This window comes from Hibiscus syriacus, unplaced genomic scaffold (assembly GCF_006381635.1).
Source record: "Hibiscus syriacus cultivar Baekdansim isolate YM2019G1 unplaced genomic scaffold, ASM638163v2 tig00112498_pilon, whole genome shotgun sequence".
In the NCBI taxonomy this organism is placed as follows: Eukaryota; Viridiplantae; Streptophyta; class Magnoliopsida; order Malvales; family Malvaceae; genus Hibiscus; species Hibiscus syriacus.
In genome coordinates, this window is record NW_024063347.1 from 1,937,381 (window position 1) to 1,959,757 (window position 22,377).

Here is a 22,377-nt window from a genome sequence, read left to right on the forward strand (position 1 = left end):
GGGAAGAAACAAGCAGAAGCACAGGCTACAATCCAAAGAGAAAACTCACAAGTGACTGTTGTCATACTATCACCTGGAAGAGTTGGATTGCCTATTTTTTGCTGCAATCGTGTTTATGTTGCCGTTGACGCCAATGGCAATGTAGCCAATATCCCCACTTCGGCTAACCTCAAACAAACTACCCATGCAACTATTATAATAAGAGTTTATGCAATAATAATAAGAGTAGTCTCTTTTCATCATCTCTCTCAAATATCCCATATTATTTTATCTTTTATTCCACAAAATTTTTCGACGTTATATTTCATTTTCTGCGGACAATAACAAACCTTGATTATACTTTTGAAGGATGCTTACGGAAGCATGCATATTTTTTTTTATGTATGTATGATATATTGGACCAAGAAGCAATAAAATATTATTTTATCTTGGAATTCCAATCTAAAAACAAAACATTGGTACTGATCCTCTCAAGAATTTAAATAATGAACAAGTGTAACGTCACTTAAAAGATTGGTCATTTGTTAGATCATTGGTTGGTTGTTCTTCAAATATTGTGTTATCTAAAGCTTTCACTTGGCCAAGGACCAAGAGAAACCGTACGACATTTCGTTTGTTGAGACAGGATGGCAACCTATGGTAAGTGACTGCTCGTAGGTCTCTCATTAGCAACCGGTAACTCTGTTTTAGGATAGTTAGATTGCACGACATATTGCCAATAATTGAACCTATCATATACAAACTAAACACATTGAGGAGGGCAATCATTTTGTTCAAATTTTGCATTCAACAAGATCAGCTTATCTGTCATCTCATCTCCACACAATATCAACTTGTTCAATATCTAATTAAATGTTTACCTCTCCATCAATCTCAAATCCTAATTGTCAAGTTGAGCAACTCCAAAGGATGGCATGAAACACGTCGGAGCAAGGAAATGAGGGAAAAAACATGCCAAACTTCCGCATACAGTTACTTTTTGGAGGGTGAATGAGATAATTTTCCTTAAAGCGTATAAAGAATTGATGGTAACAGATGTGACTTGCTAATAACCATATCATAAACTCACTATTGAATTTGAAACTCTTATTCCCCAACCCCAAAAAAACCAAAAAGGAAAAGGAAATTGAACTACTTACTGTATTACACAAGTCCAAGTATATAATGTGATCCACGGGATATATTTAGTTGATGGAAATCACCAAGAAACTATCTTAAATATTGTTTTTATTTATGCAGCTAGAGATCCAAAATTCACCTCCTTTGCTCAGTTGCATGTGTATGGGCAGCATCAATTTGTGCAAACACATTTTCCTTGGCCACATTCCCATTAACCTGAAAATCAAACAATATATTCTGATTAAAAAAAATCTAAGATAACTGAACTTTGTAGATCCCAGAAACCAGTTTTCCAGTCAAAATTTGAATTTAGCAGAATATTGCCTCATCTTTGGAATGGTCTCAAACAATAAGGCAGCCTGTATATTTCATGATGATAACATGAAAATACCTTCATCTTTTCATTTTAATCCTCAGACATAGTTACCAGAAAATACTAATCTTGAAATGAATTAACACATCAAGAATGGTATCTTACGCGGATACTGGTTTACACTTTGAAAGATCAATAATATAAACAATAAGAACAAAAACCAGGATTTAACCACATCACCGTAGCAAGAAGAACAAATTGAAACCTGAAACTAATTGTATTTGTCGACAAATAACTGAGATCCCACAAAAAGGAATCATGACTTAGTGCATCATCATGCTTAGACAGTCTGGATTCTATTTGGTTCGTCTAGCAAGGGCATTTCTGATGTTGACTCATTGCCATCCTAATCAACAATAGTACATCATGGAACTTTTCTAGCAACCTATTATGAAGTCACATCTATCATTGGCTTAAGACATCTACTTTCACTACCCATGCCACTATTCCCAACAGCCCACAACATCTAGTGCCATAGTGCTCCTTTTTTTCCCCATTTTCCCCTTTCAGTGTCGCATTATTCCAATAATTAAATGCCTAGAAAATTGAAAGCTTGTTGTGCTTAATAGTCTAACTTGATCTTATCAGATGGTTTCCCAAAAAAAAGATCTGGCAAAAGTTCAACCAATGTGGCTGGATTTGTTTGAATCTTCAGTTAAATCTAGCAAGATCTTTAAGAAATTCTAGCCTCATATGAAGTGGGAACAAGAGAATTAAATTGAAAAGAAAAAGTAGATGGGAGAAAAACTGCAAGAAATCATAAGCAAAAAGTGAGATATTTCGAAGAAAGAAGCAACCACTAACTGGATTGATGAGTACAAAAGTAAAGATGTCTAGCTTATGGTCTTGGACTAAGGAGTTCACCAGAACTTGAGATAAATGTCAATGCTTTTAGTAATGATTTTAAATAAAATTACAATAAAAATTAAAATTTTCACCTCCAAATTATAATATTTAAATGCAAACTTAAATGGTAGATTTTACCATGGTCCGGTCCCAACACTTTTATTTTGGATCTACTTTCCTTCCTAGCCTTTAAATTGTCCCATTTAGGTCCCTAAACTTTTGAACCTATGTTAGTTATAAAACAAAACAAACCAGCATGTATGACGCGGTTTCTTCATTTTCTCATCTTTATCTGCAAGACCCTACACAAGCATTAATTTTAAACCAATTAATGCCATAGAGAAAGAACATAACATGCCTTGACTGTGATATCTTTATATACAGAAAGCACACCCTCCACATTTTCATGATGTGTGCGTAGCCTCAGCTTCACCTACAAAATGCAAATAAGAAAATGCAACTTGTCATTTTAACAACAGGGAACTACTACAAATGAAGACGAATCCCAAAATGATTCAAAGAAACACAATCCCAACTCAAAAGCAATCAAGCAAGGAATATCAGAGTATCAGACATGCCTTCTCTTCAGTATCATCAAATCGTTGTGTAAGCCTGGACGCAATTTCGTCATTCTCCGGGAGTAAATATTTTAAGTGGTATATCTTCCCGGTAATGGGGTCTAACCTTCTTCCAATAACTCTCTCAACAAGAATGTCTTCAGAAACCTGCAAACAAGTTGGACATGTTAAACTAGAAAGGCTTTAGACACCTATAATTGAAAACTGGTCCACGAACAAATAACAGAATGCAGTTAAAGTGGGAGATCAATTCAAGGAGCAATACAACATTCTTACATCCAACAAAATGAAAACATCAGGACGGATCCCATAATCCTCAAGAGCAGCTGCCTGCGATGAGCTCCTACGATATCCATCTAAAAGCCAACCCCTTTGTTGAAAATCAGGTTGCAGCAGACGCTCCTTGACCATCTAATACCAAAAACTATAGGATTCATGAATAGGAAAAGCATTCTACATGAACTTAACAATATCTTCCCTACCATAACAACAATTTCATTAGGGACTAATTGTCCTTTCTCCATGTATTCCTTTGCTAGCTTCCCGTTTTCACTAGAGGAGGCAATTTCTGCTCTCAATAAATCTCCAACAGAAATATGCACCAAACCATACTGAAAGAACAAATAAATATATATAATTTTCACTTCAATTGGAAATAAGAAAAAACAACCAGCAGAAATATGCACCAAACCATACTGAATGAACAAATAAATATATATAATTTTAACTTCAATTGGAAATAAGAAAAAACAACGCATAAATTTTATAAAAGAAGAGAGATTACTTTTTGGGTGACGAGCTCGCATTGGGTAACTTTACCGGAAGCCGGAGCCCCTGATATGATAACCTTCAAAGGCTCTGCCTTAGTCGATGCGGCAACCTGCAACCATCCACGACATAAAAGCATAAGCAACAAAACCCATAAACAGAATCAAATATGAAGTAAAAAAAAAGTGAATGGAATGGAAAGTTGCGATGAAATTGTGGGAATTTGGCGAGAGGGGACTCTTGGGACGGGAGGGGTTTGATTGGAACGGAGGGAAAGGGGAGTAAAAGAGGGGTGAGAAGGGAGAAAGAGATTAGGGTTGGGATTTGGGAACTTAGGATGAGGAGAAAGAGAGGGGGACAAAGAAACGCAGGGAGACGAATAGGTGCTGCTCAATATTAGCATCGTATCTCTCTCTCTCTCCCTTTGCCCCTTTGCCTCTGCGCTCTCTCTCTGGCTCTCTCTCTCTGGATAAATCTGAATGAAGTTGGGAAGATCATTTATCACTTACTTTTATTCTACAAATTATACAAATTTAATAAGCAATATAAGATTTTTAAGTTATTAAATTATTAATAATATTAATATCAATATGTTGATTTAAAAAAAATGCAATATAAGATTTTTATGTATTAAAAGTTTAAGTTCGAGTTTCAAATTCAATCGAATTAAGTTTAAGTGTTTTTATTTTTTAAAATTTCAAGTTTTTTTGAGCTTCAAGTTATGGTTTCGAGTTTGAGTCGAACTTGAAAACTTCAGGCTTGCGAGTTTTAAGTTGGGTCGAACTCCATTTAAAAAATTTCAAGTTGAGAAACTCTATTTTAAAATTTTTGAGTCGAATTAAACTTAACAATACTCAAACTCGACTAAACTCATTTATAATCCTAATTACTTCGAACAACCGTCGCCGCTAAATTCAGATAATTCTAGAGTAATGCACATTTTTCTCTCTTCAAATTTACTCCTCTTTATTGGGATTTAGTAGTTCATTTATCACTTTAATTTTATTTTAATAACTTAATTATTATTTATTTTAAATAATATATAATATTACGTTTTAATTCTATTTTGGTCATCTATCTTTAAAAAAATTAAGAAAATAATTGATATAACAAATTTTAATTACTTTTTATTTCCTAAAATATTTTCTTATTTTTTAATTAACTTAATTAAAAACTAATAAAAAATAATTAAAAATTGTCACGTCAGATTCCAACGTGTGGACAACCGATTGAATACAGCCGCCAGCAGAAAATAAATAACTTTTTAAGCGGAGGAGTTAATAGAATAACAAAAGTTTTTCAGAGGAATGAACTACAAATTTCCTCTACTTTATAACTCTACCAAATGGGATTGCAATAGCTGCATTCCTCCAGCAAAGGAAAGATTCTTTGCCAGCAAACTCGGGACTTACGATTTTGCCCATTAAAGTCTTACAATTTGCTTCACCTAGTTTTGTACTTACCAAAATTACACCCAAGAATATAACAAGCAGGACAGACGGAGAATATATATTAAGAGGTTTACTTAGAAAATTTCAGGAGATCGAATTTAAAATTTTTTGAGGAGTAAAACATGTTATGGTTAAATTAAATAAAAATTTGAAATTTTAGGACGATCAGTGATCGTCCCATCAAACTCTTTTGGTCCATCCCTAATAACAAGTATACACCAGTAGTTGCAACAATATGGTTCAGATCCTCCTGCTTAATTCAAACCCAATGTAGCTCGTTTTTAGAGCTGTTCATGTGAAGGCCTGATATATTATAAAAGCAATCCAGAAAATTCTTCACAAAACCAATTGATTAGGACAATAAGAGCGATAAAACTTTACCATATAATATAACACTCAGTAGCAAATTCTTTTTAAGCTTGGCAGTATAGTGAAACTATAAAGGGAAAGCAAAGCCCTAGTTTAAACATGTGCATCAAGTGTAACCAAGCTTTTGGGGCACTAGATTGTTTTATAAGAGAATTTACAAATCATTAAGCAAAATAAGCCAATGGTCCGACAATTGCACCATTAATATAAGTAGCAGGCTCAGAATGAGCATAATCAGATCGATCATCCGTGAATCCATCATTCTGATTCGGACCTCCAACAATGGCTCCAACTAACACGTTAGGATTCGGGTCCGACGAGTAGAAGAACGGCTGGAAACCAGCATCGCATCCAATGATCTGAGGTTGGCTTGCCTTGGAAGGCAATGAAGAGGCTCTGTGGTGTATCCTCTTGGGGAAATTGGGTCCAAATCCGACCATGTACGACATTTTATTTGGATTGTCCCCCAGTATGTAATCCACTTGTCTTTTTGCAAGTCCGATAAGTGAATTTGGAGTAACAACGAGACTGCCACAGTTGAACGTCTGCTTACTGGAATCCATGTACTTGCCATATGTGGTGAGTAAAAATGTTATGGATGTAACATATTGAAGGTTGCTTTGAGGTTGCTTGAAGTTGAACATTAGTCCTCCTACGTTTCAATTTATATTCAATTCAAAACCAACCAACAGCTAGCATGTACTAATAGTATATACAATTCTCCAAATTACCTTGTGTGTATTGGATGGTTGAATAAGGAGAATTGGGTAAGATTTTACACAAAAAACTCTCAGCCTGTTGCTTGAATTGCTCAAAGTTTTTATCCTTGTCGAGCAATGCAAGCTGCAAATAATTAAACTTAAACTAGGACACATATAGAGAGAAAGGGAAAATTGGATGGAAGACTATAAAAGTTAATTACCCTGGATAAAAAAACATAAGCACCAGCATATTTGTTGTCCCAGCTGAAGATGTCGGCTTGATCATTAGCTCCCAATGTTTTCAAAAAATTATAGTAATAAGCATCATTCGTTGCCCTCAACAACCATGAGGCACCCCAGAGCAACTCATCATTATAACCAGAATATGAGCAGTAAAAAGGGCAGACTGCTGATCCAAGTGAGTCACTGTATGCGCCACGATATTGAATAGCAAACGCCATAACTTCTCTTGCTGTCTGAAGCAACAAACTCGAGTATTTGGGATCCACATTCCGGAAGACCAGGGAGGCAGCTGCCAATGCAGCAGCCGTCTCGGCAGCAACATCCGAGCCGGGGTTGCTTGGGGTTACAGAGTAAACAGTTCGGACAGTGCTAATGTCCTCAGGCCGTTGCCAGCACTTGTGATCCACATTGGGGTCACCCACACCTACATAGAGTTTCCCAGGCGTGGCCCTGGCACATTTCAGGAGATAGTCGGTCGCCCAGCGGATTGCAGCACTTGCCTCTTGTAATTGAGGACCCATTCTATTCCCATATTCAAGCGTGCTCCATGACAGCATTGTGGTGGTGAACGCCATTGGGAAGTTGAACTTCACATTGTCTCCAGCGTCGTAGTAGCCTCCAGTTAAATCTACCTGAATCCGACACAAAATGCAATTTATTTTATTATATCTATCTGCAGAATATATGTGCATGGTGGTGACCAAAAATAAAACTGAGAATAAGAAACATACATGGTCAAGGGAACCATCAGAAAGGCCAGAATTTGACCTCCAAGAGACCTGCTGGTTGGCAGGCAGGGTCCCTGACCTCTGTCCTTGGAAGAAAAGAAGGGATTTAAGCAATGCATCTTTATAATCTAGATTCCCCTCCACACCAACACCATTTCCTAGCACTAGAAGTGTCAGTGAACCCATGAACAAGAAGAGTCTGCTCGTCATTTGGTACTGTATGATTGACTGTTATTTAACGTGGGTTAAACTAGAAAACTGCTTGACTATTTATAGGAGAAAAGTGTATCGAAAATTAATATTTTATTGACCAAAAATAATTATTTTCTGAAATCCGTAGACGGAAAATCATACCAAACAATATAATGGACTGATTACATGATTTTTAATAAGTATTTTCCAAAAACAATCAGGATAATAAATATATAGTAAATGAGAGATTGAAAAATTCTTTGTAATTGGAAATAAAATCCAAAAAATTCAAACGGAAAGACTATGTAGGTTACAACCCCGCCATGTTATTGTGCTTTAAATAGAAATAAACTTTATAAAATCATAAACTTATATAATAATAATAAAGAAATCATAATTACAAGACTTACCATATAATAATGAATTACAAATCTGCTTGAATAAGAAAAAATATATTTATTGAGACACTGGAATCTAGTAATTAGAATTAACCTTTATCATGAGTAGAAATTATAAAGCAAACCAAAATAAAAAATAATTACTTCCGTTGCGATATGTATCTGTTGAAAATTATAAGAAATTACTCGACATCTTTTATGATAATCTTAAGTATAAGATGAAATCAAAACAAAGGATAAATAAAAAAGAATTTTGTAAAATCCAAAATTTGACTCTGTTATAAACATATGGCCTAAGCTGTCATATTAGGCCTTTTGAATAATCCAGACATTTAAATTATAATTTTTTTAAAAATAATTATTATTTGCCGATCCATAAGATAATTGGTAATATAGAGTATGGAATTCAAATCATGTAATGCAAAATGTGAAGCACCGACACAAAATATGTTCATAACAAAATAACTCATAAGTGTTACAAATTCAGAAATAGGACTAAAATACAAGTAACATCTATATGAATACGCATGCCCTCTAAAAGACCAGTGATGCACTTTGAATAAGCAGTATTGGAGATTCTTTTTACTGAAGATGCTCCCACGAGTCAAGCAAAATCTACTAACCTACAAAAAAAAAATTAAATTGAACACTAAACTTTACCAAGTAATACACATATACTCTATTGCGGTCTATACAAGACATAAACATAAACAAGTAAGCAAACATTTACATGATGTGTGAAAATATATATTCATTGGGACGAATTTAAGGATTCTTATTATTAATTTACATTCAAGGTTATCCCTTTACTGAAGTTGGTAACTCGTGCCCATTAATGCTTCAATGATATCACTTTAGTAGAGTGTCAACAAATGCATTTCATAAGCATAAATGCTACTCAAGTTGTTTTTCGAGTAAATGCTACAAATATCATATATCGCGTAATTGTCACTAAGGTCACATATTGTGTAAGTGCCACTAAAATCGTATTCGGTACATAATTTTCAATAGTGTTCTATTCTGTGTCATCTTATTCATAAGTGTTCAATTATTGATTTACCTATTCATTCAAGGTATGTTATGAAAGGTAAGTTGTAACACCCTCAATCCATACCCGACCCGGATAAGAGTCCAGGATGTCACATTGACTATACAAAACAATACTCTTAAAAAAACGATAAAACATTTGAACTTATATTATTAAAATACAAAAATATACATATGTTAATACAAGTTTATCAAACTACTCAGAGCATACACAACTTGACCCTTTGATTACATGCCAACATTCATTTACATAACAAAATGACCTACTGATTAAGTTTGCTCTGATCTGATAGTTACAGGAGTAGTGTTGTCCAGCTGCTTAACCTGTCTCGTCTACTTTCTCGGATCCTACGTGTGAAACACTCACACGCTAATTCATCGACTTAGTGAGGCAATATAATAATAATAATAACAACAAAGAAATGTAATAAAAATGCCATAATAAAATGGAATGAGATGAAATCAAATACTTAACCATGCAATTTATATCACCATGTTTCTTACCTGTAAGCATAGTACATTAACATTCATGAATTCGTATTAATAAGATTATTGGCCCATGATACCATACTGAGAACCTAAGGTATGTGAGTACTGTGAGGTTGTGCACTATGCTGTCACCACAGCTCGTATAAATGCACCGAAGTGCCACGTAGAATTGCACCGAAGTGCCACGTAGAATTGCACCGAAGTGCCACGTAGAATTGCACCGAAGTGCCGCGTAGAATTGCACCGTAGTGCCATATAAGATTGTCCCTAAGGACCACGTAGAAAATTCCTTAAGAAGCATATATATATGTGCCAAGGATCAAGTATGTGTCTCAAAAGACCTCACACATGTTCCAAAGAATACATATATGTCCCGAAGGACCGCGTAGACCCTCTACTTTTGGCATGCCAACTATACCTATAGTTCTCATCTACATAACATGGGCTTTTCCCAAATTACATAATATATCACATAGACATATCATTTCCTTACCTTCATCACATGGCTCATATATCTTTGCATACATATTCATTTAAAACATGTTACACAATGCACATAATATGAATTCATATCATGCTTCGCAATATGAAATGAATCATGCATCAGTGTATTGAATCTAGACTTCTCACAAGTCTATAACTGAATATATCTCTATAATCATGTTATGCATATGCAATCACCTATATTTTCTTGCTTTTTCCTCGATCGATCTTACTAGGCAATTGTTCTGGAACTTGTTTGGGCTCTGTATCTACATAGTAATTCATTGATACTTATCAGTATACTAATTAATATATTATAAACTATCATTTATTGGGCTAAAAGAAAAGCCATTTCATCTTTTAATGAAGGTATGCATCGATGCACTACACCATGTATCGATGCATCCCTTGACGAGTTCATCGATACACTGATGGCATTCGATGTTTTTATTTTAAAGGAGTGCATCGATGTACTTCATGTGCATCGATACACCTTGAACAATTTCTGGGATTTATCATTGATGCATCGGTACACATTGAATTTGCATCAATGCACATAGCCCAGAAATGTCATTTTAGCACAAAAATCTCTTCATCATCTTCTCAACACTTTATATTTCCCCTCTTTTTATATCCCTAACTTGCATACACTTACTTAAACTAATTATTATCTATTCAATACTTCTAAAACTTAGAAATCCAATCCTCCAAATATAATTTAATAATCTCACTCAAATTCCAACATGTTCTAATTTTAATTCTAACACTTCATATTCTTTAATTAGCTTGATGACAAGTCAAATCCCACTTCTAATTCTTATTATGAACTCTATTATAAGATTTCACTTTTCTACTTCATTTCTTTAATCCTTCCTAACTCCATCATCTTTTGATTTTAAGATAAACTAAGCTTTCCGTAAGCTTAGTTATCATCTAATGATCAATAAGCAACCTTAAATTCATCAAGAATTTGATTAACAAGAAAACTCACCTTTAGCTTGGCTTCACGATGAAGAAGAAGAGAAGTCTGGAACTTTAGTTATCCCTCAATTGCCTTCCACGTGGGTATAAAATATCCTCAACTAATATTTAATTATTTCACTTATTAAAAGACTAATTTATCCCTTTAGTTCCTCCTTCTTTGTTAATTGATCCTACACAAAACATTTCAATCAATTCTTTGAACTTTTCAATTTATCCAATTAGGTCACTAAATTTTTAAATCTCACAATTTAATCACTAACCCGATATGGAGGATGTTACAAATCTCCCTCCTTCAAGAAAAATTCGTCCTCGAATTTTCATTGTACGAACAGATGAGGATATTGAAGTCGCATATCTTCTTCACGTTCCCACGTGGCTTCTTCTACCTTGTGATTTCTCCAAAGAATTTTGACTAACGGAACCATTTTATTTCTCAATTGCTTAACGTCGTGAGCCAATATTTGTATTGGTTCCTCTTCATAGGTCAAATCAGATTGAACTTCTAGTTGTTCTGGTGCAACAATGTGAGAGGGATCGGACCTATATCTTCGTAACATGGACACATGGAAAACATTATGGATTTTCTCCATTTCTGGTGGCAAAGATAACTGGCATGGCACTGGTCCTATTCTTTTAACAACTTCATATGACCCGATGAATCTAGGACTTAGCTTTCCTTTCCGACCAAATCGTAATACTTTTTTTCCATGGTGATACCTTCAGGAATACTGTATCCCTAACTTCAAATTCAATATCCTTTTTTTTGAGGTCAGAATAGGACTTTTCCGATCAAATGCCACTTTTAGGTTATGTTGGATTTCCCGAACTTTCTCTTCCATATCTTGAATCAAATCTGGACTAAGTAAACTTCGATCTTTGAGCTCATACCAGTTTAATGGTGTACGACACTTCCTCCCATATAACGCCTCATAGGGTGCCATTTTAATACTGGAATGATAACTATTGTTGTAAGCAAATTCCGCCAGTGGTAAGTATTTCTCCCACGACCCTTTAAACTCAATGACACATAGCGAGCCCCCAACGCTCCATGCAAGGATTTTCATAATCTCGAGGTGAATTGAGGATCTCGATCAGAAACTATAGAAACAGGCACTCCATGCAATCTAATAATTTCTCTAATATACAGTTCCGAATACTTTTCCATGGAGAAATCTGTCCTGACAGGAAATAAATGTGTTGACTTGGTCAATCGATCAACAATTACCCAGATTGAATCTCTTTTGTTTGGAGTCAGGGGTAACCCCGAGACAAAATCCATCGTTACATTTTTCCACTTCCATTATGGAATAGAAAGTGTTTGCAATAACCATACGAAACTTGATGTTTGGCTTTGACTTGCTGACATGTTAAGCACTTGGACACAAATTCAGTAATGTTTCATTTCATCCATGGCCACCAATACCGATCTTTTAAATCCATATACATCTTGGTTCCACCCGGGTGCATCGTCAATGGACTGCAATGAGCCTCTGTCAATAAATCTTTCTTCAACTCTTCATCGTCTGGTATGACAATTCTTTCTTTATAATACAATTTCCCATTAGACTTCACCTCAAAATCCTTAATTTCTTTATTCTTTACTTGCTCTATTCTTTTCAAACATATTTCATCTTGACTTTGCAATTCTCCTATTCGGTCCAACCATGATGGTTTAAGTTTTAACTCTGCATATAGACCACCGTCTCTAGTCAAAGATAACCTTGTATCCATAGCTCGTAAAGCTGCAAACAATTTTCTACTCAAAGCATATGCTACCACTTTAGCCTTTCCGAGATGATAGTCAATTATTATATCATAATCTCTCAAAAAACTCAACCCAACTCCTTTGTCTCAAATTAAGCTCTTTTTGAGTCATCAGGTATTTCAAGCTCTTATGATCTTTATACAAGTAACATCGTTCTCCATACAGATAATGACGCCAAATCTTGAGAGCGAGCACCACTACAGCCATTTTTAAATCATGGGTGGGGTAATTCTTTTCATGTGGTTTCAACTGTCTCGATGCATACGCTACCCACATTCCCTTCTTACATTAATACACACCCCAACCCATTGTGGGACGCGTCACTGTATACTAGAAAATTCTTACCATATTCCGGTTGAACCAATACAGGAGTTTCTATAAGAATTCTCTTTAAAGCTTCAAAACTTTCTTGACATTCAGAAGTCCAAACAAACGGTACATTCTTTCTCATCAGATTCGTTAAAGGCAGCACTATCATCGAAAAATTCTTAACGAATCTTCGATAATAACCGGTAAGTCCAAGGAAACTCCGAACTTCAGATACATTATTTGGAACTTCTCAATCCATTATAGTTTTTACCTTTTGAGGGTCCACCCGAATCCCCTCTGCAGAGATCACATTCCCCAAGAAAATTACTTCATTTAGCCAAAATTCACATTTAGAAAATTTGGCATAAAACTTCTTATCTCTGAGAATTTGCAAAAATGTTTGCAAATATGCGCTATGCTCTTCAATGGACTTCGAGTAAGCCAGTATGGCATCAATAAAGATAACAACAAGCTGGTCCAAATAGGGCTGAAAAATCCGGTTAATGAGATTCATGAAAGCAGCAGGTGCATTCGTTACTCCGAATGACATTACAATGAATTCATAATTGTCATATCTCGTTCTAAAAGCAGTCTTTGGAATATCATTCTCCTGAATCTTCAATTGGTGATAACCCGAACGTAGATCAATCTTCGAAAATACCGAAGTTCCTTTTAGCTGATCAAACAAGTCATCAATGCGCGGGAGGGGATATTTATTCTTAATGGTCACCTTATTAAGCTGTCGATAATCAATGCAGAGATGCATTGAACCATCATTCTTCTTAACAAATAACACCAGAGCTCCCCAAGGCGACACACTTGGTCGAATAAATCCATTATCTAACAACTCTTGCAATTGATTCTTTAACTCTTGCAATTCTTTCGGAGTCATCCGATAAGGTGTTATTGCAATTGGAGCTGTTCCCGGCATTACTTCAATTTGAAATTCTACCTCTCTATCTGGAGGTAATCCTGGCAGCTCAGCAGGGAAAACATCAGGAATTCCCAAACTATTGAAATCTCATCTAATCATTTCTCTTTAGCTCTTGTATTTATCACATTTGCAAGAAAACCTTGACATCCTTGTAGCAATAGCTTCTTAGCAGACACTAATGATATTACATTTGCTAGAGGATTAAACCTTTCACTGATCACACTTATTTCTGTTTCTCCTAGACTCTTCAGGGTTACCTTTTTCGATGTGCAATTAACATCCCCATAGTAACAGAACAACCAATTCATTCCCAAAATCACTTCAAACTCGTCAAAGGGTAATTCTATCATATTAGCAGGGAATTCAATTCCCTGAATCTTTATGGGACACCCTTTACAGACTTTGTTCACCCGAGCACTATGGCCTAAAGGATTAGTTACTATAATCTCATTACTCGTAGCTTCTAAGGGGAGCCTCAATTCTTTTACTAACTTACTTGTAATATAAGAATAATTAGAACCTGGATCAATCAATACCAATACTAATTTATCATAAAGTTGGAAAGTACCTGCTATAATATCGGGATCATCACAGTCTTCACTTGTCTTTAAATTGTATACCTGTGCGGTTGACCGAACTTCATGTTGAGCAGAGGATTCAGACTGGTTCCTTCCTTTGCCTCTTCCTCGTCCTCTCTGTGAGGCAGAACCAACTCTTTCAGATGGTGCAGGTTCACCAACCATCAACGGACAATCCCGGATAAATGTCCAGCATTTCTGCATCGGAAACAAGCCCTAGCAGCCATCCTCACGCCCCAAAATAGTTTTTCCCACAATGCTAACATTGTCTTGCTTGACCCTGGTTGGATCACCCAGCACCAGTTCCCATCGACTGTATCTGTCTAGGCCTTGCCTGACTTGCTCCTCTAGCAGATGATGCAACTGTTTCTGATCTAACTTGTGATCAAAATCCTGAGTCTCTTCCTCTTTTTGGTGGTGCTGAGCTAGAAGAAGCACATGTCCTCTTTGATGTCTAAACTCTTAAGTCCCCGAATCTCTCATTTTGAGCCTTTTCAAGAGCTTTGGAACGATTAATCACCTCTTGGAACGAGGATAAATTCAATACTATTAGTATTTCTTTCAATCTAGGGCATAAGGCCTCCACAAACCATTCACACGTATCTTTTTTCAGTAGGCACAAGCTCAGATGCAAACCGACTCAGCTTGTTGAACTCGCATTCATACTCATATACAGAGCGGTTCATCTGTTTCAAGTTTATAAACTTCTTCTTCATCTGCCGAATAAATTGATCTCCAATGTACTTGTCCCCTCAGTAACGAGACAACTACATCTAACTTCTCTACTTCAGAGCAATGGAGATCATCCAACATGATTTTCAAATCATTTAACCAAAGATCCGCCGCAACCGGACCTTCCTCAGATTCTACCTTAAATTCGGGAGCTCCCAAACTTCTCAACTCTTTTGCTACATTCATTCTTTGAATTGGTGGGGCAAGAGGTTGAAGACGCGTCAGAATAGAGTCCAACGTCCTAAAGAAAGTATCTTGGTCTTGTACAGGCACTCCCTGAGATGACTGCCCTTCACCTTGCCTGGCCAGGGCAGGTGAATTACTACTTTCAGCAGGCCTATCTTCTCCCACTTCACTTTGGGAGCTATTATGTCCGGACATCTAATAAAATAAACACATTATTCTATTAGAAAAACAACATACTCATACTATACCATATCAGAAGTTCTCACTATTTGTTGGCATGTATTTCATTTAAAGACTCTATAGACTCTGGTTTATGCCTAGAATCGGTTAAACCATAGCTCTGATACCATTAAATGTAACACCCTCAACCCATACCCGACCCGGATACGAGTCCAGGATGTCACATTGACTGTACAAAATAATACTCTTAAAAATGATAAAACATTTGAACTTATATTATTAAAATACAATAATATACATATGTTAATACAAGTTTATCAAAATACTCAGAGCATGCACAACTTGACCCTTTGATTACATGCCAACATTCATTTACATAACAAAAGGACATACTGATTAAGTTGCCTCTGATCTGATAGTTGCAGGAGTAGTGTTGTCCAACTGCTTAACCTGTCTCGTCTATTTTCTCGGATTCTACGTGTAAAACACTCACACGCTAAGTCATCGACTTAGTGAGGCAATATAATAATAATAACAACAAATAAATGTAATGAAATGCCATAATAAAATGGAATGAGATGAAATCAAATACTTAACTATGCAATTTATATCACCATGTTCCTTACCTGTAAGCATAGTACATTAACATTCATGAATTCGTATTAATAAGATATTGGCCCATGATACCTTACTGAGAACCTAAGGTATGTGAGTACTGTGAGGTTATGCACTATGCTGTCACCACAGCTCGTATAAATACACCGAAGTACCACGTAGAATTGCACCGAAGTGCCGCGTAGAATTACACCGTAGTGCCATATAAGATTGTCCCTAAGGACCACGTAGAAAATTCCTTAAGAAGCATATACATATGCCAAGGATCAAGTATGTGTCTCAAAAGACCTCACACATGTTCCAAAGAATACATATATGTCCCGAATGACCGCGTAGACCCTCTACTCTTGGCATGCCAACTATACCTATAGTTCTCATCTACATAACATGGGCTTTTCCCAAATTACATAATATATCACATAGACATATCATTTCCTTACCTTCATCACATGGCTCATATAACTTTGCATACATATTCATTTAAAACATGTTACAATGTACATAGTATGAATTCATATCATGCTTCGCATATGAATGAATCATGCATCAATGTATTGAATCTAGACTTCTCACAAGTTTAGAACTGAATATATCTTTATAATCATGTTATGCATATGCACTCACCTATATTTTCTTGTTTTTTCCTCGATCGATCTTACTAGGCAATTGTTCTAGAACTTGTTTAGGCTTTGTATCTACATAGTAATTCATTGATACTTATCAGTATACTAATTAATATATTCTAAACTATCATTTCTTGGGCTAAAAGAAAAGCCATTTTCATCTTTTAATGAAGGTATGCATCGATACACTACACCATGTATCAATGCATCCCTTGACGGGTGCATCGATGCACTATCTATGCATCGATACAGAAATCATATTCGATGTTTGTATTTAAGGGGGTGTATCGATGCACTACTTGTGCATCGATACACTGATGGCATTCGATGTTTTTATTTTAAAGGTATGCATCGATGCACTTCCTGTGCATCGGTACACATTGAATGTACATTGATGCACGTAGCCTAGAAATGTCATTTTAGCACGAAAATCTCTTCATCATCTTCTCAACACCTTGCATACACTTACTTAAACTAATTATTATCCATTCAATACTTCTAAAACTTAGAAATCCAATCCTCCATATGTAATTTAAGAATCTCACTCAAATTCCAACATGTTCTAATTTTAATTCTAATACTTCCTATTTATTAATTAGCTTGATGACAAGTCAAATCCCACTTCTAATTCTTATTATGAACTCTATTCCAAGATTTCACTTTTCTACTTCATTTCTTTAATCCTTCCTAACTCCATCATCTTTTGATTTTAAGATAACCTAAGCTTTCTTTAAGCTTAGATATCATCTAATGATCAATAAGCAACCTTAAATTCATCAATAATTTGATTAACAAGAAAACTCACCTTTAGTTTGGCTTCACGATGGAGAAGAAGAATGAAGAAGAAGAGAAGTCTGAAACTTTAGTTATCCCTTAATTGCCTTCCACGTGGGTATAAAATATCCTCAACTAATATTTAATTATTTCACTTATTAAAAGACTCATTTACCCCTTTAGTTCCTCATTCTTTGTTAATTGATCCTACACAAAACATTTCAATCAATTCTTTGAAATTTTTAATTTATCCAATTAGGTCACTAAATTTTTAAATCTCACATTTTAATCACTAATTACATAAGTAGTAATCATTCGGAATTACACGATCTCTCTGAAGCATTATGAACAATTTCAAAAAGTTTAAGCAGGTTTCGAACTAATTTTCTCAATCCACAATGTTGATATCGTTACTTTCCAATGGACTTTGATACTTTTTAATTAGGGTATCGGTACCCCTTAAAAATTCCATTATCAAATTGACAAACTCTAATAGACATCACAATTTAGGTATCAATACTCTTTCAAGGCTATTGATACTCGATGAACAATTCACTCAGATTTATCGTACAAATACATCGAGCATTGATACTTGATGAACAATATTGATACTAAATGACCTAATTCGGCTAAAAAAACACCCTAACTTGACCCTGAACACTTCATTTGACGCCTAAAATGATCACTAAGGCTATAGGCATTACAATTACATAATTTGTCATCATCTATTATTAATTTAAACGTAAAATTCATCATAAGATCATCGATTATGTCTCTAACTAAACACATTAAACATATATTTTAACTCACAAACCACTACATTTATGATTCATATGAGATTTACTAAGAATAAAACAGTATTACATTAAGCAAAACATAAAAAAGAAAGTTCATTGATCATCGCTTCAACACTTCCCTTTTCCATTGATTTTGAAGGGCTCTCCTACTACATTCACTAGCCATAACACAACCAAAGTATGAATGACATGTATATTATAAACTTATAACCTCCATACCTTTCAAATCCCCTTTGAACCCTCTTAAAACCTAAACTCGTTCTAAACTTTAAACTCTCAATTCATTCAACCCTTTCCATTGAGATTCATAGCTCATTTTGAAGCTTTAGAGATGAAGACGATTATTCTTACATTTAAAATTTGAAAAAAAAATTGGAAGAAGAAAAAGTAAGTGATGGATGTATGGGGAGGATAAGGTCACAAGATAGCTCTTGTCTCCCTCTACCCCACATTTTGACTCCAAATTAAGGACAAACATCTTATTTGTTTTTCCCAAGGGAAAATGTCACATTTAGTCCCCTGTTTTTTTCACATTCGAAACTCTTCTTTAGAAATCATCAATTGGGTTCAATCGTCATCGGATTGGGTTGATTAACAACTAAATATATCTCGAATCACCAAATTCTAAGTTTGAGTCAACTCTTAAATGTTAGCTCGAAATTTTCAGGTCGTTACATTTTTTGGGTTTTGGCTTTGAAGAAATTAGTAAAACTATAATTGAGATTTATTTTATAATGAAATGTTGGGGTCAAGGAGGGGTGTGCCGTGTGCGTGTCCATATAAAAAGGCGACAACGACAATTGAGCAAATAGACGACGACAATGGGGAAATAATGTTGTGGAAGATCAAGATTTGGCGGAGGGATTGAGATTTCGTTTGATCGAATTAATAGAAATTTTAAATATTGATAATTTATTAAATTATTTCATATTATGACTAGTTTAATAAATTGTGTACGTTTTGGGACCAAACTATTATTATAATATCACATCACTATTTTCTCTAAATCAACCCGTCAAACCTAACAATTGGTGACCAAACAGAAATAAATCAAAACATTAGGTATGATTTAAAAAGTAGTTGGGTTACCAAAATAAAAACATTATTAGGTGGAAAACCAAATAAGTAATTTAGCCTGTTTATTAATATTTATCTAGGATTCTTATTTAAAATTCTAAAAATAAAGTTCAAAATTATAAACTAAACACGTCAATAAATTACCACACATCAATATACACAAACACGGTTCTACAGAGGTTTTGCAAATCAATTGATAAATAGATTTTTTTAAAGATAGTGTGTTGTATTAATCAAATTATATTCTTCTTGTTTTGGTGATATCATGAATCTAAAATAGAAGAACAAACCACTAGTTTAACATTTGTCCCAACCATTACCCAAGCTTTTAGGGTAATAGATTGATTCATACATGGTTCGGTTCATAAATTAATGAGCAAAATATGCTAACGGTCCAACGAATGCAGCATTAATGTAAGTAGCAGGTTCGGAATGGGCATAATCAGACCGATCATCTGGGAATCCATCATTCTGATTCGGACCTCCACCACGGCTCCAACTAAAACGTTAGGATTCGGGTTAGCGAGTAGAAAATGGCTGGAAACCAGCATCACATCCATACTCTGAGGGGCCTCGACAAGAAGGCAGTGAAGAACCTCTGTGGTGAATTCTCTTTGGGAAATTGGGCCCAAAGCCGACCATGTACGACATTTTAATTGGATTCTCCCCCAGTATGTAATTCACTTGTCTTCTTGCAAGTCCAATGAGTTTATTTGGAGTAACAAAGAGACTGCCACAGTTAAACGTCTGCTTTCTGGCTTTCATGTACTTGCCATACGTGGTGAGTAAAAATGTTATGGATGTAACATATTGAAGGTTGCTTTCAGGTAGCTTGTACATTAGTCCTCCTGCAGTTCAATTTATATTCACTTCAAAACAAACGAACTGCTAGAATGTACTAATAGAATATAAAATCCTCCAAATTACCTTGTGTGTATTGAGTAGTTGAATAAGGAGAATTGGGTAAGATTCTACACATGAAACTCTCGGCTTGTTGCTTGAATTGCTCAAAGTTTTTATCCTTGTCCAGCAATGCACGCTGCAATAATTGAATGAAAATAATAAACTAAATTGAGTCGCGTGTATAGAGAAAGGTAAAATTGGATGGAAGGATATGAAGTTAATTACCCTGGATAAAAGAACATAAGCACCAGCATATTTGTTGTCCCAGCTGAAGATGTCGGGTTGATCATTAGCTCCCAATGTTTTCAAGAAATTATAGTAAGCATCATTCGTTGCCCTTAACAACCATGAGGCACCCCAGAGCAACTCATCCTTATACCCCGAGTATGAGCAGTAAAAAGGGCAGACTGCTGATCCAAGTGAGTCACTGTATGCGCCACGATATTGAATAGCAAACGCCATTACTTTCCTTGCTGTTTGAAGCAACAACGCGAGTATTTGGAATCCACTTTCCGGAAAACCAGGGAGGCAGCTGCCAATGCAGCAGCCGTCTCGGCAGCAACATCTGAGCCAGGGTTGCTTGGGGAAACAGAGTACACAGTTCGGATAGTGCTCATGTCCTCAGGACGCTGCCAGCACTTGTGATCCACATTAGGGTCACCCACACCAACATAGAGCTTGCCAGGGTTGGCTCTGGCACATTTCAGAAGATAGTCAGTCGCCCAGCGGATTGCAGCCCTTGCCTCTTGTAACTGGGGACCCATTCTCTTTCCATATTCAAGTGTGCTCCATGATAGCATTGTGGTGGTGAACGCCATCGGGAAGTTGAACTTCACGTTGTCTCCGGCATCATAGTAGCCTCCAGTTAAATCCACCTGATTTCGACACAAAATGCAATTTATTTTATTATATTTATCTGCAGAATATATGTATATGGCGACCAAAAATAAAAGTGAGAATCAGCGACATACATGGTCAAGGGAACCATCAGAAAGGCCAGAATTTGACCTCCAAGAAACCTGCTGGTTGGCAGGCAGCCTTCCTGACCTCGTCCCTGGAAAAAGAGAAGGGATTTAAGCAATGCATCTTTATAATTTGGATTTCCCTCCACACCAACACCATTTCCCAACACTAATAGTGTCATGAAAGATAGACAAGAAGAGTTTGCTAGCCATTGCCTTTGCCATTTGGTTCTTTTTACTTGGGTTTAGTTGGAAAATTGCATGACCATTTATAGGAGAATTGTGCTCAAATCTCAATGGAGCAAAATCAGGCTTTTATACAGAGAATCAATAATCTTTAATGTTGTTTAACATCTCTTCCATTTCAAAAAACAAATGTTTATTTAAACAAAAATGTGAAACATCTTGTTGTGTACATGTCAACACATTGATATTGAAGATATAATGGCTGCCGAGTGATTAATTGCTTAATTTTAACAGCAGTTGACCAATTGGAATCTTTCCCATTAACACTCTTTCTTCCGGTTTTTCAGATTATTACTTACTTTGACCCTACTCTTCCGATCTCTATCTTCTTCTTTTCATTCGGCTCCATGTGTTCAAGGAGACTACAAACAGAGTTTGGATTAGATACATGAACATATTCTCTCCCTTAACTACTACTCCCAACTCTACACTTAAACCACAATTTTCATAGGTTAAACGTCGTGTAAAAAATCAAATAAAGAAAACGAAATATAAGAAAGGCATAAAAGAAATTTTAACCCCCGATGTTTATAACTTTATCAAATTGATCCCTCTGTTTTTAAAAAAAATCAATTTTTTTTTAGTAAATTGTTGACAAAACATTAAAGTTTCAGAAACAGATTCCAAATCAGCGCTTTAAGAATGGAAAATGTAGGACCAATGCGCAGATGAATGGATTAGAAAAAGTGGTGCCTTGGTTTTTTTTCATGCAAGACTCCTCCTCGGTCAATGGGAAAGCAAAAGAAAAGTAGAAAGAATGATGATTTTCTGGTGCTAATTGGCGGAAACTGGGCTTCACGTTTCGCTAATGAAAAAAGGGGGGCGTGAGCGTGATTGACTGCCGCGTTCTTTGGGCGTCTCGCCCAAGGATCGCGCAAGGATTTCGGCGCGCCAAACTTCATCAATAATTCTTCAAAACGGATAACG

At 35.7% G+C, this 22,377-nt stretch overlaps 1 protein-coding gene and 2 pseudogenes across 1 annotated transcript; all 3 read right to left on the minus strand.

Annotated features, from left to right (window-relative positions):
• Positions 1-1,045: 1,045 nt before the first annotated feature.
• Positions 1,046-3,995, minus strand: LOC120180649 (annotated as a pseudogene).
• Positions 3,996-5,668: 1,673 nt separating this feature from the next.
• LOC120180666 (endoglucanase 9-like) lies at positions 5,669-21,449 on the minus strand. The gene is made up of 5 exons (XM_039185951.1): positions 21,419-21,449; positions 7,180-7,387; positions 6,427-7,080; positions 6,236-6,347; positions 5,669-6,156 (listed from the first exon to the last, which is right to left on the minus strand). Exons 1-5 carry the CDS (start codon positions 21,427-21,429, stop codon positions 5,669-5,671), a joined length of 1,473 nt encoding a protein of 490 aa, XP_039041882.1. The 5' UTR covers positions 21,430-21,449.
• On the minus strand, positions 19,573-21,372 carry LOC120180667 (annotated as a pseudogene).
• Positions 21,450-22,377: the final 928 nt, after the last annotated feature.

Coding starts and splice junctions, on each gene's coding strand:
- LOC120180666 (XM_039185951.1), bottom strand. Junction 7,081..7,179: donor CTGATGGTTCCCTTGACCAT/GTATGTTTCTTA, acceptor TGTCGGATTCAG/GTAGATTTAACTGGAGGCTA. Junction 6,157..6,235: donor AACCATCCAATACACACAAG/GTAATTTGGAGA, acceptor ATTGAAACGTAG/GAGGACTAATGTTCAACTTC.